Raw genomic sequence first — 20,941 nt, forward strand, 5'->3', positions numbered from 1 at the left:
GGGGTGCTGTGTGTACATTAATGAGGAAAAAAAATTAACTTAAATGATTTTAGCAAATGGCTGCAATATAACAAAGAGTGAAAAATTTAAGGGGGTCTGAATACTTTCCGTACCCACTGTATATCTGGGCCAATGATTTTTGGACTTTTTAGGGCTTTTGGGACTTAGTGGCCTAACAGCTATAGCATTAGCTCACCATGGACTGTATTAATCTGCAAAAAAAGTCTGTTAAAATCCCAAAAAAAACAACAACAACAAAAAAATTGTTGTAACAAAGTCATTCATGAAACCATTCTTCAGTAAATTGTCAGATTCAATTCAATGCAACAATTTATGTAAGAATGGATTTTTGAATGATTGACAGAAATGTATTATTGTGTTTCATGAATGAGCCCCTATCTCTAAGAAAATGTTTAAATGTCTTATTTTTATCTTGATATGTGAATATTTCTATTTAGTTATGTACAAAAAGCACAATCATTTAGTTTTCTTACTTTTTGTGAAATAAAAAAACAAACGGAATGCACATATGTAACCATACTTCGCTGTTTTTATGAGGGGTTTGCAATGTTTTCTTATGGATTGTTGAATGTGTAAAAGCCTATTAAAGACATAACTAAATACACACATTTTAACTATTTTTATTGGCTGATATAAACAGCTACAAAATGATTTGATGTCTTTTGAAAGACACACAATCCCTTTCCTTCTGTAGTGCCCATGCTGTTGTGTTTTCTTGAGAAAAGAGGATTGCCCGAGTAAGGATTAGCAGAACTGTGAATATTTTCATTCTTTACAACAGTTTTGTTTAGTATTTTTCATTTTTTTATGAATGGCAGGGTATTACCATTTTAGGGAGAATATAATTTTCTATTCAAAACTACTCTTTGTTTAGTTTACCATGTTGTAAGCCTGTTGCTGCACATGTTTGCTTAAAAGCCTCAGTGGATTTACACATTTGGCAGAAAAAAAGATGAAACATACCTGACCTTTGATCTCTGACTCCTTAGTATTGTTAGGGCTGGAAAAGTATAGGTTAAATCAAATATAATCAAAATGGATGTTTATTGTTTGACATGTAATTTGCAATACAATTTGTCACACATAATGGCAATGCAATATTGTGGTTAAGCTTGCTACAATTAAGCAATATAGCATTTTTCATAAGAGGTTTAGCTAAACACAAAACAAGCATACTTAAAGAAAAATTAAAATTCAAGCCACATTTCATTCACAAACATTTCAGTAAAATTTGACTAGCCATCTTCTTCACTATGTACAATTTACTACAAGGTGGCAGAAAAGGAAGACAACTGTATACATTACAGGTTCACAGAAATATCACAGTCCTCATCAGTACTCTGTTTTATGAATTCAGTCAATGAGGACAGTGTACTGTTTGGATCAAGCAAAACAACAAGAGGAATGTTCACACCTATCTCTTGAAACAAGCGGTTTTGCAACGTCATGGCTAACATTGAGTCAATTCCTAGTGCAGTGAGCGCAGTTTCATCACTGAGATCATCAGTATCAACACAGCAAATTTCAGTCAGAATCCCTCTAACACAGTCAACGTCCGATAACTGAACATTTATCCTGGAGTCCTCAACAACCTTGTTTTTCAGTCCTTCCTCCACTAAAGCAGACAGGCGAACTTTAGAGACACATTCTGAGAGAGGACATGGTTTTTCAGATTCCTGAAATTGAATTTGCAGACCACCTGCTGGGGATAGTTATCTAACAGGCAGTGCTCCAGTGCTTGGTGAATCTCTGACACATCCATGATCATTAGCCCTTTTGTTTCCAGAAACTTTTGAAAATGGTCTTTGTTCATTAGCAGGCCTAGTTTAAGGGGTCCCCAATTGATTGACTGTCCTGCAAGTCCAATATTGTGTCGGAAGTGACAAAAAGCGTCCAGAAAGGAATTAGCTGCTGCATAGTTAGCTTGTGCAGCATTTCCAATGAAAAGGGAGATTGAGGAATAGCAGACAAAGTAATCGAGTGTTTGGCTGTGCAGAGTGGCAAAGTGAAGATTAAGAGCACCACAGACTTTAGGTTGCAGGACTTTTTGGAAAAGAGATCTATCAAGAGTTTCCAGTAATTCATCATGTAGAAGAGCAGCACTGTGGAACACCCCCCTGACTGGACAAGAGAAAAAATGTTTTCCAATCAAAGTAATGGCTTCCATCACCTGCCCTGACACAGAGACATCACACTGAAGAGTGACAATTCTTACCCCGTATCTCCTCTGGAGACTGCTTATGTTCTCTTGTACCTTTTCAGATGGTGAACTCCTTGAGAGAGTGGCAATGCATCCTCCACCCCTATGGGCAATGAACTTAACAGTTTCAAATCCCAAACCAGAGAGACCACCTGTAACTATGTACACACCTCTCGTTGAGAACAGCTGCTTTGTTCTTGGAAGCAAAGGGATGGCAGACATCTTGCTTGTAGAGTCATCACTGGCCAGAGCTATCAAGTCTAGAGTTCTTGCACTGAAATAAGATCCAGAATGCTCTACAGACTGAGAAGGCATACCTTCAGGTAGCACCATCTGAAAAGTACTGCTTTGTATTGACGGGCATGCTTTGTGCAAGTGCCTTTAGCCACTTCTGTAGCCGAGCTCTATGCGCCTTAAGACGTGATTTCTGGAAGATTTTGGACATCTCAAGAGTCTGGAAACAGGTTCTCTCACTATCTCTCGGAATTACATCTATTGTCGAGTACCATGGCTCACGGATGCCACATACTGCAATGATGTGATCTGCATTGACAACACTGACAATCTCTGTCAAAAGTGAGCAATTGTATGGGGGAAGAATCACAAAAAGAAGACACGGCTTTGCATTTTGGACTAATCCACTTATCTCAGTCTCTGTAAAAACAATCCGGCCTGATTTACTTGCTATGAGTGTCAGTAAGTTGACCAGAGCTGAGTCATGAACAGCAGAAAAAATGCCCAACCTTTGCTTGTTTGGTCTTGGGTAATGCACACTGCAATATCTCCCAAATCAGGACAATGTATGAAACACATGGGAGCATCCTTTAGGAATGGAAGCCTTTTTATTTTGAAGCACACATCTTCAGGGAGGACAACTTTGGACGTTGCTTTTACAGGGTAACAACAGATAACATGGTCTCCCGCTTTAAGTTTGTTGACATCCTTTCCTACAGCCGTAATTATCCCACTGAAGTCAAGTGCCATGAGACTGTGGTTCTGGGTTGTATGCTTGTTCCAGTACATTGTCTGACCAAAAGTTAGTTCTGAAGTACTAACTGGAAAATAATCTGATGAGTGCACACATACCTTACTCAGCTGAACTTCAATGCTTTCCCCCTCAATAGTGTGGACTAAACTTGCTGAAGGCAAAGCTGATAAGCCAGTCATCATGTAGGCATTGGTTGTCTGCAAGGTGAAATCCCGGGGCTGTAGGGTTTTTGATTCAGCCTTCACTTCCCTAATTGTGGTGACAGGAGTATGAGTTATCACAGCAGAGTAAACTTTCCCCGTGCTGATGAAGACTTCTGGGCACTCTTGGGTCTTATATGAGTTAAGCACATGAGCCAGTGCTTCTATATCCTCTCTTGACACTGTGGAAAGGTCAATGAGCTGGAAAGAGATGCCTGACAACTCCGCAGCACATGCCCTTGTCATGCCAGATAACACAAATCCAGGACTTATACTTTCAACTGTCCCTTCTGCTGACCTGCACGTAATGACACGGATGGAACATGCACGACTGCAGCTTCTTAAAGATAAAACAGTCTGACGGTAAAGTTCACAGCTGTCTACCAAGGACTGCAGAATGACTTCAGATTGGAGGGGACTAATATTCTGAACTCCCCAGATAAACAGGATCTCATCCAGTTCCATGTCTGCTGCACTGCAAGGAGACTTCAACGGCAATCCTGGGACCTGCAAGGCTGAAATTTTTGTTAAATCAGGTGGAGAAACGAATACAGATTTTGGGTGCAAATATGGCTTCAAACCTTTAGCGATACCCAAGGTGTCTTCAAAGACCAAAGCCTTGATTCTACTGGGGAAATTGCTCTCAGCAAGAATGCCAATCTTCTGGTTATGAAAGAAACATGATTCCCTGATCTGTGCGTATCCTCTCAGAAAATTAATTCTGACATCCCTCAGCTCGATCAACACATGACCATCTTTGCCAGTGAAACAACCACAAACCTCAAAGTAGTCTGGCATTTCTTTGGTCATTCTCATATACATGAACATATCTTTACAGGGAGGTGCAGATATAACCATATTACCAATTGCAGAGGGAAATCCAGGCCTGACGGTGCTAGAAACTAATGCTAAAACTGAGGACATTTGCGAGAAGTAGTCTTGGACCACTGGGTGCAAGCAATACTCGTACAGATGGTTGAGTACTCCCTCTGGAATCCTGAGACTGGTCACTGCTTCCTTGAATTCTTGTCCGTAATGAATGTCAGCAAGTTGTTTGAAGTTGGGCCCGTACTCAAATCCTATGTCTTTAAGAGTGTTGTACACATCCATTGTTTCAATGACTGATGGACATCTCTTGAAAACAGTGTTGAGGTGAATGGTTTGCTGTTCGATCAAAGCTGGTCCCTCTTCATGGCTGATGGTGCCTGATGCATGCACAGTAATAGAGGACTGAACCTGAAATGTGGTTGTATCCTTGGATGTCTCAGTTGTGATTTTAAGAGTAGGGCAGTTCTTAGTTAGAACAAGCAAACTTTGAAAGTTGATTGTGAGCCCAAATTAGTTAAGAGGTCTTTTTGGAATAGCAGTTTCCATTATGGATGCAAAAGCCAATTCAACATACAATGCCCCTGGGGCAATGGAGATGCCATTGTTCTTGTGTTCCCAAAGGTAGGAGGTTGTAGCTGCTGACAGGTTGCACTTGATCACTTTGCCATCATGTTTACTTGGACTTATCAGTGGATGTGATCTGCGAAAGACTGTGTCATTTCCCCGTCTTACGTCCTCAAAGTATACCTCATTCTTTTGACATTCAAACTGATACCTTGGGAAAGCAACAAGCTCAGCTTCAAACCCTTTGTAGAACTCGTCCCACTTCACATTGATCCCCAGTTCAAAGAGTTTTGATACAGCTGTGAACATTGTCTCGTGGTCTTTATCTGGATGCACTGAAGGAATCACTGTGGTGTCATTTCCCAGGATCTCCATGATGTTCCACTGGAGAGCCAGTCTTGGACCAATTTCCACAAAGACTATGTTCCTTGTGTGGTTAGAAACTGATTTAATTGCTTGTTCAAATGCAACAGGCTTTCGAATGTTTCTTGCCCAGTATTCACCTGTGACAAAGTCCCCTTGATGACACATCTCTCCTGTTACTGTAGAAAAAAGTTCACACTCCTTTTCATTCAGAGTTAAAAGTCCAATGCTGTCTTTGATTTGGCTCAGTATAGGATCCATCATATGACTATGGTAGGCAGCGGGAACATTCAAGACATGAAGGAACAGGTTTTTGCCCTTGAACAAAGACTGAAGCTTCTGGTGGACATTGTCAACTGCTTCTTTATCACCTGACAGGACACATGACATAGGACTGTTCACAGCAGCTAGACAAATCTTTCCTGTGTACGTAGAGAGAATTTCCAGAACATTTGGAACAGCAACGTTACCAACGACCAGCATCCTCCCACCCATCACTTTGGTCTGCAGCACACTGCGATGGTAGACAATCTTTACTGCATCCTCAAGAGACAGCAGGCCAGAGCAATGAGCTGCAGCAATCTCTCCCACAGAGTGTCCAAGAATAATATCTGGTCTGATGCCCCAGTTCTTAAGAAGGTGAGCAATTGCAACCTGGATTGCAAAGAGAAGTGGCTGGACAACGTTTGGTTTAGAGAAATTTTCATTGTCATAGCTGTTTGCGATCTTTTGCAAAATACTGGTGTATCTGAACTTTTGGAAGTAGTTTTCCACCTCTTTGATCTTGTCCCTAAATGCAGGTTCTTCTCTCAGTAGCTGCTTACACATTCCCCTATAAGTAACGCCATTCCCACAAAATACAAAAACTAACTTTAGGTCTTGCTTTGTTGGGGCTAATTTCTTGTTCATGCTAGCTTTGAGTAGTGATTTTAATTCTTACACAGATGATGCAGCAAAGACTTTCCTAAATTTGTGTGTCATGTGGCTTCTTCTGCAGGCAGATGTATAAGCAAGAGCTTGTAGATCAATGGTCTCATCTGCTGAAATCCTCTGATACGTGTCAGCTATGCATAACTGAAGAGACTGATCCGTGGCTGCAGACAGTGAGTGTGGCTGTCGGAGACTGTTGCTTGAACATACTCGCTGATGATGGCATGGGCATTTGTGCCACCAAACCCAAAACTGTTTAATCCAGCCATCCTTATCCTTGATCCAGAGTAAAGCCATTTTTCAGCTCTGGTGGGGATTTTAAGATTGAGAGCTTTAGCATCTATGCTGGAATTTTCTGCTGAGTAGAACACAGAAGGGACAATGGTTCCGTGTTTCATCATTAATAGAATCTTTATGAGTCCTGCCACCCCTGCTGCAGATTCTGTATGTCCAATGTTACTCTTAACAGAGCCAATAAACAGAGGCCCTGAGCTTGAAGGTCTTGCTTTGGCGATCATTTTTGAGATACTTCCTGCTTCAACCGGATCTCCTGCTGGTGTTCCTGTCTCATAAGCTTCTACATATTGGACATTTGCTAGATAATTCTCAGAGGAATAGATCATGTGCAGTAGAGCCTCCTGCTGGGTCATGGAGGGTTTGGTGATCGGTGTGACGGTGTGGCCATCTTGGTTTATAGCAGTCTTGTTCACAATGCCCCAAATATGATCAAAGTCCTCAAGAGCCTGAAAAGAGACATTTACCTTATTATAAACTGAATTTAATACTAATATTATGAATAATTAAAAAAACAAAAAGTAAAATATATACCTTTTTCAAAGGCTTCAGTAGGACTATACCACATCCCTCCCCTCTGCCATAGCCATCTGCTGTACGGCAGAATGCCTTGCTTGTGCCCTCGTGTGAGATCATCTTTGCCTTGCTGAGGGCCACAAAGACTCGAGGTTCAAGGATACAGCTGACCCCTCCACACAGAGCCATTTCACAGTCCCCTAGTGATGAGGAAAAACAAGGATAATTAACAACTTAAATATCAAGCAATGAACAGACTTCAGAGTTGAAATAGTATCATTACCTTGTCTGATGGCCTGGCATGCTGAGTGAAGGGCGACAAGGGATGAAGAACATGCACTGTCAATGGCAAATGAAGGTCCAGTCAGGTTGAAGATATAGGAAATTCTGTTGGCAGCTATACTCATAGCTGTTCCGGTGCCATTATAGTGGGTTATTGTGCTGGGACTGTTGTTCAAAAGTGTCTCATAATCCCTGTTCATAAGACCTGAAATCATACACAACACTGTATCGGTATCCTAAAAACACCCAAAAGTTAAAAAAGTGAACTTCTTGCATTAGATGTATTACCTATGTAAACCCCTGTTCTGGTTCCGCTCACTTTTTCCAAGGGTATCCCACCATCCTCTAGAGCTCGGTATGCAACAGTTTCTGCTGAGGGTCCATGTAATCAGCTTCAGCCTCGCTAATGCCAAAGAACTTGTGATCAAACTCATTGAACCTGCAAAATAAAGACAAACTCTGTTACTTTATCATTTCACTTTTTTAGTAACGGAAACCTCAAATGCATAATCATGAATGAGTTATTCCTACCCTTCAATGAGAGCAGCTTTGGTCGTCTGTGTTTTTCCTGGTTTGCTCTCATCAGGATGAAACCACTCTGATGTGTCAAATCTTACATCTGGAATCTGTTCCACACAGTTCCTTCCCTCCACAAGAACTTTCCAGAAACTATCAACACCCTCACCTATGAAGGTGGCAGATAGTCATGCAAATGCACACAGCACTGTCACAAATATATGTAAGAGTGCAAGAGTGCAAGAGTACAAGAGTACAACACACACACACACACATATATCTCTCTAAAAACACACATTTACCTCCTGGGAAGTTGCATCCGATTCCAATTATAGCAATATCCTCCTCCATTTTAGTGATTATTTATTTCAAAGATCATTATGTCTCTTTGCAAAAAGTAAAAAAACTAAGCACAAGCATCTCTCATCTCAGCTCTGCTGGTCTGCTCATGTTTGTGACCAGTATTCATCAGGTCCCAATAACATCTAGGCATTTTTATAAAGCCTTTCACAACAGAAAACCAACGGGAAAACACAATTCTTTCAACAAAGGGTCTTTAAACGTGCAATCCTTCCTCTTGTAACCAGTAATTGTGGTGGTTTGAAACAAAACCCTTTAATTACAGACTTGGATAAAGATGCAAGAGTGCAGTTTCCCTCACGGTCACAACAAAGCGATTGTCTCAAAGCTATTGAGGTGATTCCATAATTCATGATTGGCTTTAATTGGCTTCCATAAAGAAACATATAGCGAATGATGAGAAAAAAGGACCTGAATATGTGGTATTTACATGGTATTAATTTCAAAAGAAAGCACACAAATAATAATTTCAAAATTCAAACACACATATAAACAGTGCAGTTACCCGAGTCATTTAAACATACACATGCAGACAACCCAAATGTGGCAGAGGATAGGGGCAGGAGGCTTTAGCTACCCCTGGAAAAAGCATCACACCTAACCTGATACCTGCGATTTTCAGACTGAATGGTTTACTGCCAGTATTTTATTCCGGACCTTTGAAAAGGATCCATGAAATTAAACCAAATTCATTTCAGTGTTCATTTCAGTCTCATACCCAGCTTAACATTCTTTCTTTCAGGAAACGACAAGGAAATAGGCTTTATTTATTTAGTCTATCTATGTTCATTTCTGATTGAGAGAAATAAAAATAAACATGGTATTAATTTCAAAAGAAAGCACACAAATAATAATTTCAAAATTCAAACACACATATAAACAGTGCAGTTACCCGAGTCATTTAAACATACACATGCAGACAACCCAAATGTGGCAGAGGATAGGGGCAGGAGGCTTTAGCTACCCCTGGAAAAAGCATATTGAAATAAATAACTTAATGAATAAAATCAGGGCCTACTAAGGTCGAAAGGTTCAGCGGAAACATTACACAAAAATCAAGTGAGTCAATTGCTCAGATATGCATTTACAGATATATTTATTCTGTATCTGTAGATGCTAAAATAATACTGACATTCCGAAGTCACATTCGTACTTGGTTTGTGATTTAAGGTTGCACTGAAAAAGTGAACAATCTGTACTACTATGATTATTGAAAATAGGACATTCTGATTTGCCACTTGCTTTCAAGGAAAATGCACTATTTATGAGCTTCCTGTTTTTCTCCATTTCATAAAATGACTTGCAAGCAAGTGCTTCAATCTGATGTCTGGGTAACAGAGAATAGGGTGAAGAAAACAAGTAATGAACATCATAATTTTCCTGTTATATACTTAGGTTCTAAAAACAAAGCAAGAATTTACAGTTTAATGGATTTGTAGCTATTACAATTATTGGTTCACTGCTGAGGCATATATACTTTTGACGTCAATTTACCCTCTCAAATTAATAGGAAAGATTTGAATTTCTGTTAGCTTAGTGTCTGTTTGAAAGCCAATGTTTTGCCTGAAAATGAAAAATATTAAGAGAGAAGGCCAGAAAGTCTTCCAAATGCCTTTCTTATTACAAACATTTATATTTACAGGTAAGGTAAGATTGTGCCTTGAAATGTCTGTTAATCCAAGACTTCATCATCTGGGATCCAGTGACTTTCCCTCCAGGATCATCTGAATTTCCTTTGCATTTAGAGTCTCGTAAGTCAGCAGGGCATCGGCCAGCAGCTTGTGCTCTTTGCTGTATGTCTTAAGTAGATTCTTTGCCCTTTCATACGAGTTCTGTATGAAAGTTCGGCAATTCAAATTAGAAGAAGAATTGCCATAATCATCAGTCAAATATCGCTTACAAACAAAAACTAAACACCTACCTGCAACAGCACCCTGACTTCCTGTTCTACAGCAGCCTGGGTCTCCGAGCTATGGTTCGTCAGGTCATTATAGGTCATGACCCCCAGCTGCTCAAAGCACAGAGAGGTGAGTGAATATTAAAGCACAAAGGCTTCACACAAGTTTCTGATTACGACAGGATCCTGACGTTAGAGATGGGTAGATCTGAATGTAATTTAGACCCTGCATATGCACTGCTCATGTTTGGATGTGGAGTATGAACTGAGTGCCGGGGAACGGATTAGGATGAAACACAGATTTAAGTCTGGAATGTGAGCGCTTACACATCCCTAATGGCTTTGAACACATGGAAGGACTCAAATGGCTTCTCCAAATAGCTATTTGCTTCCTTTCTTTTTGAATATATTAAATATTTTCACTTAAAATGTGATCTGACTCAGTTGAATCCCTTTGACCTACAATATTGACTTGAAGTTAATATTTCAATAATTTAACTCAACATTTACATGTTCACGGTTCTCTGATGTGCAATAATTGACACGACATGCAGGTAAACAAATGAAATACATTTTTTTTAAAAGAGTGTTTTATTTTATGTTTTTATGTAAACTTTTAAAATTAATTAATACAATTATATTTATTACTTTATCATCAACTCACAAACCGCAGTTTGGGACACTTTGGCCTAAATTATGAAATCATTACTGATCACACAGTGCATTTTTTCGTGATTAATTATTTTTTACCTTGTCACTCATTCCAAACTGCGTCACCATCATCTGTGCTATTTTAGTGGCTCCATCAAAATCACTGGATGCTCCTGTAGGAGGAACAAATAAAACATCATGATGTTGATAATTCCAAGAATTCAAAGTAGCAATGTTCAGTTAGGGACACCTCTCACCAGTAGTGATGTGATCATTTCCAAACACCAGTTCCTCAGCAACCCTGCCGCCCATGCTGACGTCCATCTGAGCCAGCAGCTGTGCCCGTGTCTCATTCCAGCGATCATTCTCTGGCAGCAAGGATACCTGAGAGAGACCAGAGAAAACAGAGAAAGCAGCACAATGGGTTTATGATGTATACCCATAGAGAGCAAAAGCTATAATTTCTTGAAGCCTCTTTCTGCAAAACTACTGTTGAACTTTTTTTGTCTGAAAAGCTTATTGTGAAACAACTACTTCACATCATAATGAAACATTAAGACCAGCTACTCACATGACCAAGTGAAGGGCCGCGTGGCATGATGGTAGCTTTGTTGATTGGCATTGCGTCTTTGGTGTAATAAGCCACTATAGCGTGTCCTGACTCATGATAGGCTGTGATCATCTTATTTCTCTTGTCAATCTGCACACTCCGGCGCTCTGGGCCTGGACAGACAGAGAAGAAGATGTCAGGAAAGAATCTCTTTGATCAAAGCATTAATCCCCATCACATGGTGCAGAGAGTAATCTGTATGTCCCTACTGCCCTCACCCATCAGGATCTTATCCTTCGCAAACTCTAGCTCCTTCATGGTCACCAGGTCTTTCCCATCGCCTGCTGCTTTCAGCGCCGCCTGGTTCACCAAGTTCTCCAGTCCGGCTCCAGAGAAACCCACTGTTCCCCTAGCAATGATCTCTGCATCAACAGCTACAAAACACACAAAAACAGGTTATTTTATAGGATTGTACTAACAAGAATCTTTTAAAACATATTTGGTTTCTCTTAATCATTCTTACCAGAATCCACCTTAATTTTTTTCAAATACCACTCCAGGATTTCTGTGCGTCCCTTCACATCCGGTCTTGGGACGGTGACTTGCATGTCAAACCGGCCAGGTCTCACCAGTGCACTAAAACACACATTATCATAAGAGGTTCATAGATTTAGGCAATCACAAAGATTGTATGATTAGAGAGTAAAATGTTAACTAGACAGTTACAGAAACATAGTGCCCTATCAGAGAAACACATGCCTGGATGAAAACAGTTCAAAAGCAGTAGAAACTACCTGCTATAAGTTTCATGTTAAAGCTGGAGGTCAAATATTCTTAGTTAAAGATATCAGTGGGATTTGGGGTTGTTGCTTTAATGCCTTTAAAGTATTTCTGCAAACATGAGCTGCTCTATGCAAATTTTGGAACCCACTTGCTAGTCTATTAGCCTAAGCTTAGTGTTTGCATTGAAGGGGTGGTTGATCAGCTTTTTTCGAAAGCTTGATTGTGTTTATGGGGTGCAGTGTAACGTGTTCATGCTTCGCTTTTTAAAAAAACGCATTATTTTCACATATTTTACCTTTATTCTACACTGCTGTTTCTGTTCTCGTCAAAACGGTCTGCTGAGTTCCTGGTTCTTTGAAGCCCCTCCCTCAGAAATACGCAATCGGGCTCAGATTGGTTAGCTGGCTCAGTGTGTTGTGATTCGCTAACCGCCTAGTGCACGTTGTCTGGAAACGTCACACCCTCCCCAACATTACAGGTAGTTGCATGTTCCCGGGGACAGGGTTTATGTAAACATCGAGGTTAGTGATGTCACAAACCCAGGAAGAAGCTCGTTGTAGTCCCTACCAGCCTTTTTTTGTAGTCCTTAAACAGCAATTTCTTTAAAAGAAAACATCTCCCTTTGCATTGAACTTTGAGCGTCGTAACTTTGCAGACGTTGTTTATGCTCTAACATCAACATTACACAATAACTAAAGTAAAAAAAGTGAAATCATAATCAACCACCCCTTTAAAATATAAATATGCCTGCATGTAAAAACATGGAATTACAGGAATAGTTTAACCAAAAATAAAACTTCTGTCATGTAAATAAAATGTTCACCATATAAAGCGATAGTATCTCTTCACATGACTTGGATTAAACCAGTCAATTTATATGGATTCATTCTACGATGCCTTTATGACCTTTTTGGATCTTCTAAGTTTTAGTTACCTGGACTTTCAATTGAGGGAGAGAAATTTCTCAGGTTTCATAAATATTTTAATTTGAGTTTCAAAATAGTGTAATGGGTTTGGACAAGTAAATGATTTTTGAGTAAACTATCCTTTGAACAGATGGCTGGAGAAACCTACTTGTCCAAAGCTTCAGCAAAGTTCGTAGCTCCAATCACAATGACTCCTTCATTGGGTTTAAACCTGAAATCATCAAAATACTACAATAAGACCTGTGTAATTTCTTTCAAAAAGAAGAAATGTAATAAAAAGCCATTGACTTACCCATCCATCTCAGCGAGCAGCTGGTTGATGGTTTGTCGCGAGTATGGGTGCATGGGAGACTCGATTCTCTTCCCTCCTACACTGTCCAGTTCGTCGATAAATATTACACATGGTGCACTAGCTTTGGCTTCTTCTGTCAGAAAAAACAGTAAAGGAGTGATTTTAATAACAGCAGAAGCATTATGGGCAATGCAAGACTATGTTTTTCCTTAAACGACTCACTGAAAAGGTTTCTGATGCGACTCGCGCCGACTCCCACAAACATTTCGTCAAACTCTGACCCGGAGGCGTAGTAAAAGGGCACGTCTGCTTCACCTGCTACAGCTCTGGCCAACAGGGTTTTTCCTGTTCCTGGAGGCCCCACAAGCAAGATACCTAAAATACACATCTAGGTTAGATATTTTATACAAATGAAAAACAAAAAATGTATGTCCATAAGTAAATGAAGTAAACAGTTTCACCTTTGGGAAGTTTACCACCGAGCACAGTGAATTTCTGGGGGGTTCGCAAAAATTCGACAACATCCTGAAGCTCGTTTTTGGCTTCCTCCACACCTTTTACATGTTCAAAGGTGACATTCTTCATCTGAATGGGGTCCACAGCTGAATCCAGACCAGAGGTGGTGCGGTAACTAACTACATAGGTAAATAGATAAAATGAAGACTTGAACATATTGCATTTTAATGCTCTGCTCAGAACTCAAAAAGTCAAAAAAACTACCAACAATTTCACACCACAGCAACAAAACCTTTCATGTTACAACCTTTTGTGTTGTTACATTATTATAAAAGCTGCAGAAGAAATCCAGCTACAGTCAAATGCATGCTATCAATCAATATATTCTAGGGAAGCAAATATAAAGAAAGAATAGAATGGGAAACAAACCAGTGTCGGAAAACGACCCTTTACCCGAGAAGAGAGGGCTTCTGGACACACCATACAGACCCACCAGCAGGAGGACAAAAATAATCAGACGTGTCCTCTTTACAGAGTCTGTTAGAAACACAAGATGTAAGAACAAAGTTCCTGCAGCAAACACATTTTTTAATATTAAGCAAACTCTGGGCTAATGTTAGATAAGATGCTTTAAAAGGCCTAAATGCATTACCTTGAGTTCTCTGTGTCAAAGCCTGAGCTTTCATGAAGCCCTCTGTGAAGCCGATCTTAAAAGCATCCTGGTCAGATTCTGGCAAGTTATTCCGTTTCAACTGTTCAAGACTCCCCATGTCTTGCTTTTCCTTCATAAGGAGGCCCTGAAGAGGACAGGTTACAGGTTAAGCACATTCAGACATTTCTGCTGTATTTCTGAGACCAGAACTGCCTTAACTATTATTTCCCCAGTGTCATGCAGCTTACTAACCTTCATAAAGGCTGGCTTATAATTCTCTGCATCTACTGGACCTTCAAAACCAGACTGCACATGTCTGGTCTTGGACTTCATTGTCTTGAAACCTCTGTTTTGGACCCATACTAAGCATAAACACAAAAAGACACACATCTAATGAACCCAAAACTCCATCAATGGCAATAATGTAACAGCATGTAACTAAGTAAAGGCCCCATTCACAACAACAATGATAACTATAACTATACTAGCATTCATACCAACGGAGAATAATATTTCGTTTAACTTATTAAGTGTGTACTGCAGTTTTGTCGTCTGTTCCTTTAAATGTTCAAGCTCTTTAAAGAAGGATGGATTCTGATTGCCTGTCAATGTTTTTTTTTTTTTTTTTAACAGCAAGAAAAAAACATTAAATTTTGCAATGGCAATAATGTAACAGCATGTAACTAAGTAAAGGCCCCATTCACAACAACAATGATAACTATAACAATAACTATACTAGCATTCATACCAACGGAGAATAATATTTCGTTTAACTTATTAAGTGTGTACTGCAGTTTTGTCGTCTGTTCGTTTAAATGTTCAAGCTCTTTAAAGAAGGATGGATTCTGATTGCCTGTCAATGTTTTTTTTTTTTTTGTTCAACAGCAAGAAAAAAACATTACATTCTGAAATTATTTCAACAGCAATGTTTATCTATGTTGTTATCATTATAGTTTTGGTGTGAACTTCACTGTTCTCATAGAATTATAATAATTATAAGAGTTATTGTTATAGTTAAAGTCCTTGATGTGAATGGCCCTTTATCTTTTGGTCACTGTAGGTAAAGATTACATTGCAGATGATGCAGATCTACGCAGGCCGCCTGGAGGGGGCTGGAACTTTGCCTGCGAAACACTGGAGAGCCAAAGAGTCCCATGTGTTTGTGAGAGAACCCTATGTTAACAAGAAGACAGACAACTTACATTAGACAACACTTACAGCAATCACCTTGCTAAGAACAAAATGGACCATTAGTTTCCAAATGACAAAAAAAATAACTTTTTTAAGACCGGAAAGCTGCTGGGAATCAGTAAACATGCTGGTGAATAAAACAGAATATTTCAGCATCCTATTAAATATGTTACGTATTTATCAACTTGTGATCTAGCTTACACAAAGTATTCAAGTACAGTAGGTTTGAAATGGCACAGTGTAAGTTCCGGTAAAGTTAGACCAACCTATATTTGAAATGCTCAATAATGTTGAAAAAAAAGAAAAAGAAAAAGTGATTGCATAAACAAATTCTGTAAGGGAATAACTAACCTAACTATTGAGCTACCAACACTTCACAGAGACAAATTTACTTAAAAACATGACACCATCACCTCATGTTGTGGGTAACCTCACCATATTTGTTTTGGAAGAAGGAGGAGGCAGAAATGTGAGATGTTCTCCATGTTGTTGAGTTTTGAGCAGCGCTGGATATGGATTTCTCCTCTGGATCTATAGAAGGCAGCAGGTGCTCTAGAACATCACGTACATGACTATACCTCAGCTCTGACAGACCCAGGTCCTTTAAGTTTACTTTGGGCTGTGAAAACAGGCCAATTAGCATTTTTTTTAGCATCATATTTTAATTTGGTTTTCTTGCGCTCCTGTCAGATCCGCTGCTCTTCTGTTCTTGGGTTAATCTCTAGGTGTTGTTAATCTCACCGGTGACTCCGCCCTTCTCTTTGTAAAACCGAAAGACAACGTTGTTAAATTCAGCGAATTAATCGCTCTTACGTACGTCTTCACTTCTTCGGCGGTGGTCTAAATCAACAATCGTTGTCTTTAGTGCCGCGGCTGCCGCCTGTTGGACAATAACGGTAAGGCGCGAAAAAGTATTTTGCTAAATATTTAGTTCATTACATTATTAACCATTTTTAAATAAACTATAACATAAAATCGTAAAATAATCATATCACAAGCCAATAAAACTACAAACGTTAGAACGATAAGAAAATGTCAATCAATTAAAAAGATGGCCACTCAGCTTTGTTCCATTTCTTACTCTCTGATCAAAATAAACATTTAAAATGAAGCGAAAACAACCACAAACGAGAATATTATAATGGAAATATCGTGCCTGTAATAGCGCAATGTTCTCTCTTTAGCGCCCTCTAGTGTCTGTGTAGCGTGTGGCACTGCAGCGCATCCCCAGATGTAACGTTAGTGCCTGTAAAAGCAGAGCATCCTTGTTATTTATATAATAATACACTAACGTTACTTTGGAAGTCATATATAAGTCATATAAGTCAAATATTGTGGTGATGATATAAAATCACACTATAACCAAACTGGCGTGTTGGAATCGTTTGAAAACGTTAATTTATGAGCTAAGCGATCGGTGAGCTTTACTTCCGGGTTGTTTGAAGACCCCCAAAAGATTGGGTAGAAAATAAGCCTCCTGGTTAAATATCATTACGCTGTGAGAGGCATATTTTACTAATTTTGCCCGTGCTTCATGCGCCCAACTGTCAGTAAAGCAGTCAAAATAAATATAATAGAATGATTAGATAACAAGAACAAAGAATTAGATCACAATATTCCTCCAAATGGTTCACATACAAGGCAATCAAAAGTTTTACTGTCTTTTTATTTAGGTTAAAAAAAATATTTAACAGCTTTTATGGTGTTTCTTTCTTTCTTTATTATATATCACTAATAAACTAGTAGGATAATGTGAATTTATAATCTCTTAAAATCGCCTTCGATTATTCAAACAGCAATTTTCAAAACAGCATTTAAGTGTTTTTAATGGGATTTGCATTTATTTATTTCACTAACAACCGTGAAAGTTGAATAAAACATTAGGGAGAATAGGGAAATTGTGAATATAGTGACTATTCTCAACAGAGGTATATATATATATTCTTAAAATAATCCTGCTTTCTTATCTGCATATATCTGATCCTAAATTAAATGCAGCTGGAAATGCACTTATAAAGGCTTTTGTCATCGTGCATTAAAGTACTTCCGCTGTGTTCCACGCTAGAGACTCATTGCTAGTTGCATCAGGCAGATTAAAAGCAGCCGTTCCGTGGTTTCGACGCCGTTTTATAAAGTAACAACGAATCTAAGCATCTCCAAGCGGCACTGATCGCCGACGTCTTTCATCTGTTAAAGTAATCGCAGTAATATCGCATGTCCAATATACAGAACCTCCGGTCCTTCGGTAAGTTGTAACGTTACGCATCGTGCACGGGTTTGCAAACAAAAATAATCTCAAGCATGGTCTGTGTGATTTGTTCTGTGCGCTCATAAATGTATCCGTACGAACATGTGATTTAAAAACAGTAGATGCAACGAGTAATTAGCATTTTTCTTAAAAAAAAAAAAAAAAGAGAGGAAGCATGGAAAATATCAGATGATTTTAAAACTTGAGAAGTCATAGGAAATACTTATTTTCCTATTTATGCTCCCTTTAGCTGCTTGTTAGTTCAATACGTGTCAAGACTACTTTTAAATATTCTTATCCAGTAATCAAAAGTGACTGCAAAAGTGTATGTTTGTGTGAAGACCAGATTTTGCCTAAGAAGTCATTTTAAAAGTATAGAAAAAGATAGAAAAAAAATGTATATTGGTGATTTTATAATAAACCACAATCAGATGGTGCTCATTATTTGATCTCATTCCCATTGTGCGACTTGCAATTCTTCTTTAGTCTTGCGCTCTTATTACAGTAGTATATGTGAGATTTGTTTCTTGTAACCGAGACTGAAACGTTTCAGTGTTTGTCTCTCTAGATCCCTTTGCTGATGCAACTAAGGGTGACGACTTGCTCCCGGCTGGGACTGAGGATAAAATCCACATAAGGATTCAGCAACGGAACGGCCGCAAAACACTGACCACAGTGCAAGGCATCTCGGATGATTATGATAAAAAGAAACTTGTAAAAGCCTTTAAGAAGGTATTTTCTAACTTTTTTGTTATTTGAAAGCATTTCCCCCAAAGTGCTATTTGATGAGTAAAATTGCATGGTTTTATTTGACAGAAATTTGCCTGTAATGGTACGGTGATCGAGCACCCGGAGTATGGAGAGGTGATCCAGTTACAGGGGGACCAAAGGAAGAATATCTGTCAGTTTCTGATGGAGGTAAAGTATGCTTATGTTTGGAATATCATATTACTTGTTGCAAGCTGTTTCTCTTTACAAAGTATGTTTGAATTGGTTAATTTGATTGCCCTTGTGATTGTTTTTGACTACAAATCAAATTAGTTTAAGCAGTTACTCATTTTCATTCTCTATTGCGCAGATCAACATCGTAAAGGAAGAGCAGTTGAAGGTTCACGGATTTTAAAATGCTGGCCCCTCCAGGGCTTTCTAAAGGACTTCATCAGCATGTAGCAATCCTAGTATATTCATGGCAGGGTTTTCGTGACCATATGCGAACAACACTGACAGCAGGGTAAAACTGTTTATTTTTGCAGTCATTTCAAGCTTGAATCTTCATAATGACCTCAAGCAGATCACTAAATCCAGGCTGGTCTGAATTAGATACTGAGTTTTTGTTGCTGCCGCTTGTGAACATTTTATGATAGATACTCGATTGCACAATATCTTTTTATCAAGGACAATAAAATTGTGAGTTTGCAGATTTTTGACTCCGTCTTCTCTTCCCTTAATAGAATTTGCTACTTGAATGGGACTTTAATGTTTATTGTAGCAAAGTATTTTAAGACGTAACTTTCAGGATTGTCAGAACACAAACATTGCTTATTTAAATCTAGATTGCACAAATGAATGAAATGGGTCTTTGTACATTCTTTCCACATAGTTGGTATGAAGTTAAAGTATTACGATTATATCCTTCAGTATTGCATTAAAAATGAACAATTCAAATTAGATTCTAATGGAAACTTAAAATACTTTTTAAAAATATGCCTGGGCTAGAGGTTTAAGGAGGAAATTACATTGTATGGATGTATTCATTTACATTGTGGTGCATTATTCTGAGGAAGTTTATAATATTGACAATGTTTCTGGTTGGTAAACCGCGTTTGTTCACTCTTGTATTTTGGCTCATTGTCAGGGCTGAAAATCCTTTCAGCTGTGGCCTAAGTCTGCAGTGTTCTGGCTGTCCCGCCAGGCACAAACATGAGCGTAATCCTCTTTAAAGGGCATGGAATGGCATTTATGACTGAGGGATGCCAATCTCATTGAGGCTGTGTGGGCATTTCAAACACTTTTTACCACCGCAAGATAGTCTAAAGTTGAATGTCTGAAAAAGATTTACTTGGGACTCTATTTGCAATGATTAAACCATTTAACTCTGTAATTCGGGAGAACAAAAGGTACTTTTAATAATTCAAACATACAACTCTAGAGTGAAACCGTAGTGCTGGGCATTGTTTCAACCCAGTGACTCAAATATTTTGAATGCTTTCACCAAAAAGATACGTTCACCGACCAGTGTGTTGTGAGTCATTGAATCATTCATCAAACATTTTTCCACCCTTTTGTCAGCTGTGGGGACGTGACTTTTATCAAGCTATAAAAATATTTTACAAAATTTAAAATGTTTCAATAATGTCACTGCACCATTTTGTATATGATCATCAGCAGAGCTGGGTAGGAACTGATTACATGTAATCTTTATAATTCGATAATTAGATTGCAAAAATCAAATACCCGTCATTAGAGTATGTTACATTTTATAATGTTCATAATCAGATTACAGTTACTTTTTATGGATTACGTAATTACATATTCACACAATGTCAGTAAATCATAATTTATTCTCACAAATTAAATGGATTCCCAAACATTTTTGTCAGCCAAAACCACTTTGACATGAAATATTTTCTTGAAAAATCTCTGAGGAAGTTAATATTTCAATAATTTAACTGCATAATTTAATTGCATGTTTACAGTTCAAAGTCGCTTAATGGTCACATTGACATGCAAGTTAACAAATTAAATATTTCCATTTTTAGTGTTTAATTAATTACTAGTTTTTTATCAACTCACAAACCCACTGTAGATCTTACATTAAGCCCAGTTTGGTAAACCCTGGTTTAAAGTACTTTTTAATGCATTTTAAGATGTTGGGGAAAAAAGGGGAATATATTTTCTTTCTCTTTGCTTTTTTATATCAATATGGTACATTCAGTGGTAAGTTTAAAACAAGTTAGATCAAAAAAGTAATCTAAAAAAGATTGTTACTAATTACATTTTTCATCATATGTGTAATCAGTAACGGATTACAATTTGTAAGTAATCTACCCAGCTCTGATCATCAGTCACTTTTACACATTTATAATAACTCCTAAACCCCATATCTCCTTGTTTGTTAATTAGATGTTTATCCTGGGGGATGTGCCTTTTATCAAGCTATAAAAACAGCAATAATAAGCCAGAATACAAATTATTAAAAATAATAATAATGAAAATAAACAAAAAAGTTTCAT

At 38.4% G+C, this 20,941-nt stretch overlaps 2 protein-coding genes and 1 pseudogene across 2 annotated transcripts; 1 reads left to right on the forward strand and 2 right to left on the reverse strand.

The window, feature by feature from the left end:
* Positions 1 to 1,137: 1,137 nt before the first annotated feature.
* LOC107712772 (phthiocerol/phenolphthiocerol synthesis polyketide synthase type I PpsD-like) lies at positions 1,138 to 8,053 on the reverse strand (annotated as a pseudogene).
* Positions 8,054 to 9,679: 1,626 nt separating this feature from the next.
* LOC107712801 (ATP-dependent zinc metalloprotease YME1L1-like) lies at positions 9,680 to 16,131 on the reverse strand. Its single transcript, XM_016518132.1, has 16 exons — positions 15,896 to 16,131; positions 15,341 to 15,442; positions 14,522 to 14,631; positions 14,270 to 14,414; positions 14,047 to 14,154; positions 13,623 to 13,796; positions 13,384 to 13,536; positions 13,162 to 13,294; positions 13,018 to 13,080; positions 11,684 to 11,796; positions 11,439 to 11,594; positions 11,182 to 11,333; positions 10,868 to 10,994; positions 10,710 to 10,783; positions 9,984 to 10,070; positions 9,680 to 9,894 (listed from the first exon to the last, which is right to left on the reverse strand). The coding sequence occupies exons 1-16, from the start codon at positions 16,116 to 16,118 to the stop codon at positions 9,751 to 9,753; spliced, it is 2,064 nt and encodes a 687-aa protein (XP_016373618.1). The 5' UTR covers positions 16,119 to 16,131; the 3' UTR covers positions 9,680 to 9,750.
* Positions 16,132 to 17,501: 1,370 nt separating this feature from the next.
* On the forward strand, positions 17,502 to 19,128 carry LOC107712803 (eukaryotic translation initiation factor 1b-like). The gene is made up of 4 exons (XM_016518133.1): positions 17,502 to 17,705; positions 18,277 to 18,440; positions 18,525 to 18,626; positions 18,787 to 19,128. The coding sequence occupies exons 1-4, from the start codon at positions 17,675 to 17,677 to the stop codon at positions 18,829 to 18,831; spliced, it is 342 nt and encodes a 113-aa protein (XP_016373619.1). The 5' UTR covers positions 17,502 to 17,674; the 3' UTR covers positions 18,832 to 19,128.
* Positions 19,129 to 20,941: the final 1,813 nt, after the last annotated feature.

Source organism: Sinocyclocheilus rhinocerous, unplaced genomic scaffold (assembly GCF_001515625.1).
Source record: "Sinocyclocheilus rhinocerous isolate Xijiao unplaced genomic scaffold, SAMN03320098_v1.1 scaffold1740, whole genome shotgun sequence".
In the NCBI taxonomy this organism is placed as follows: Eukaryota; Metazoa; Chordata; class Actinopteri; order Cypriniformes; family Cyprinidae; genus Sinocyclocheilus; species Sinocyclocheilus rhinocerous.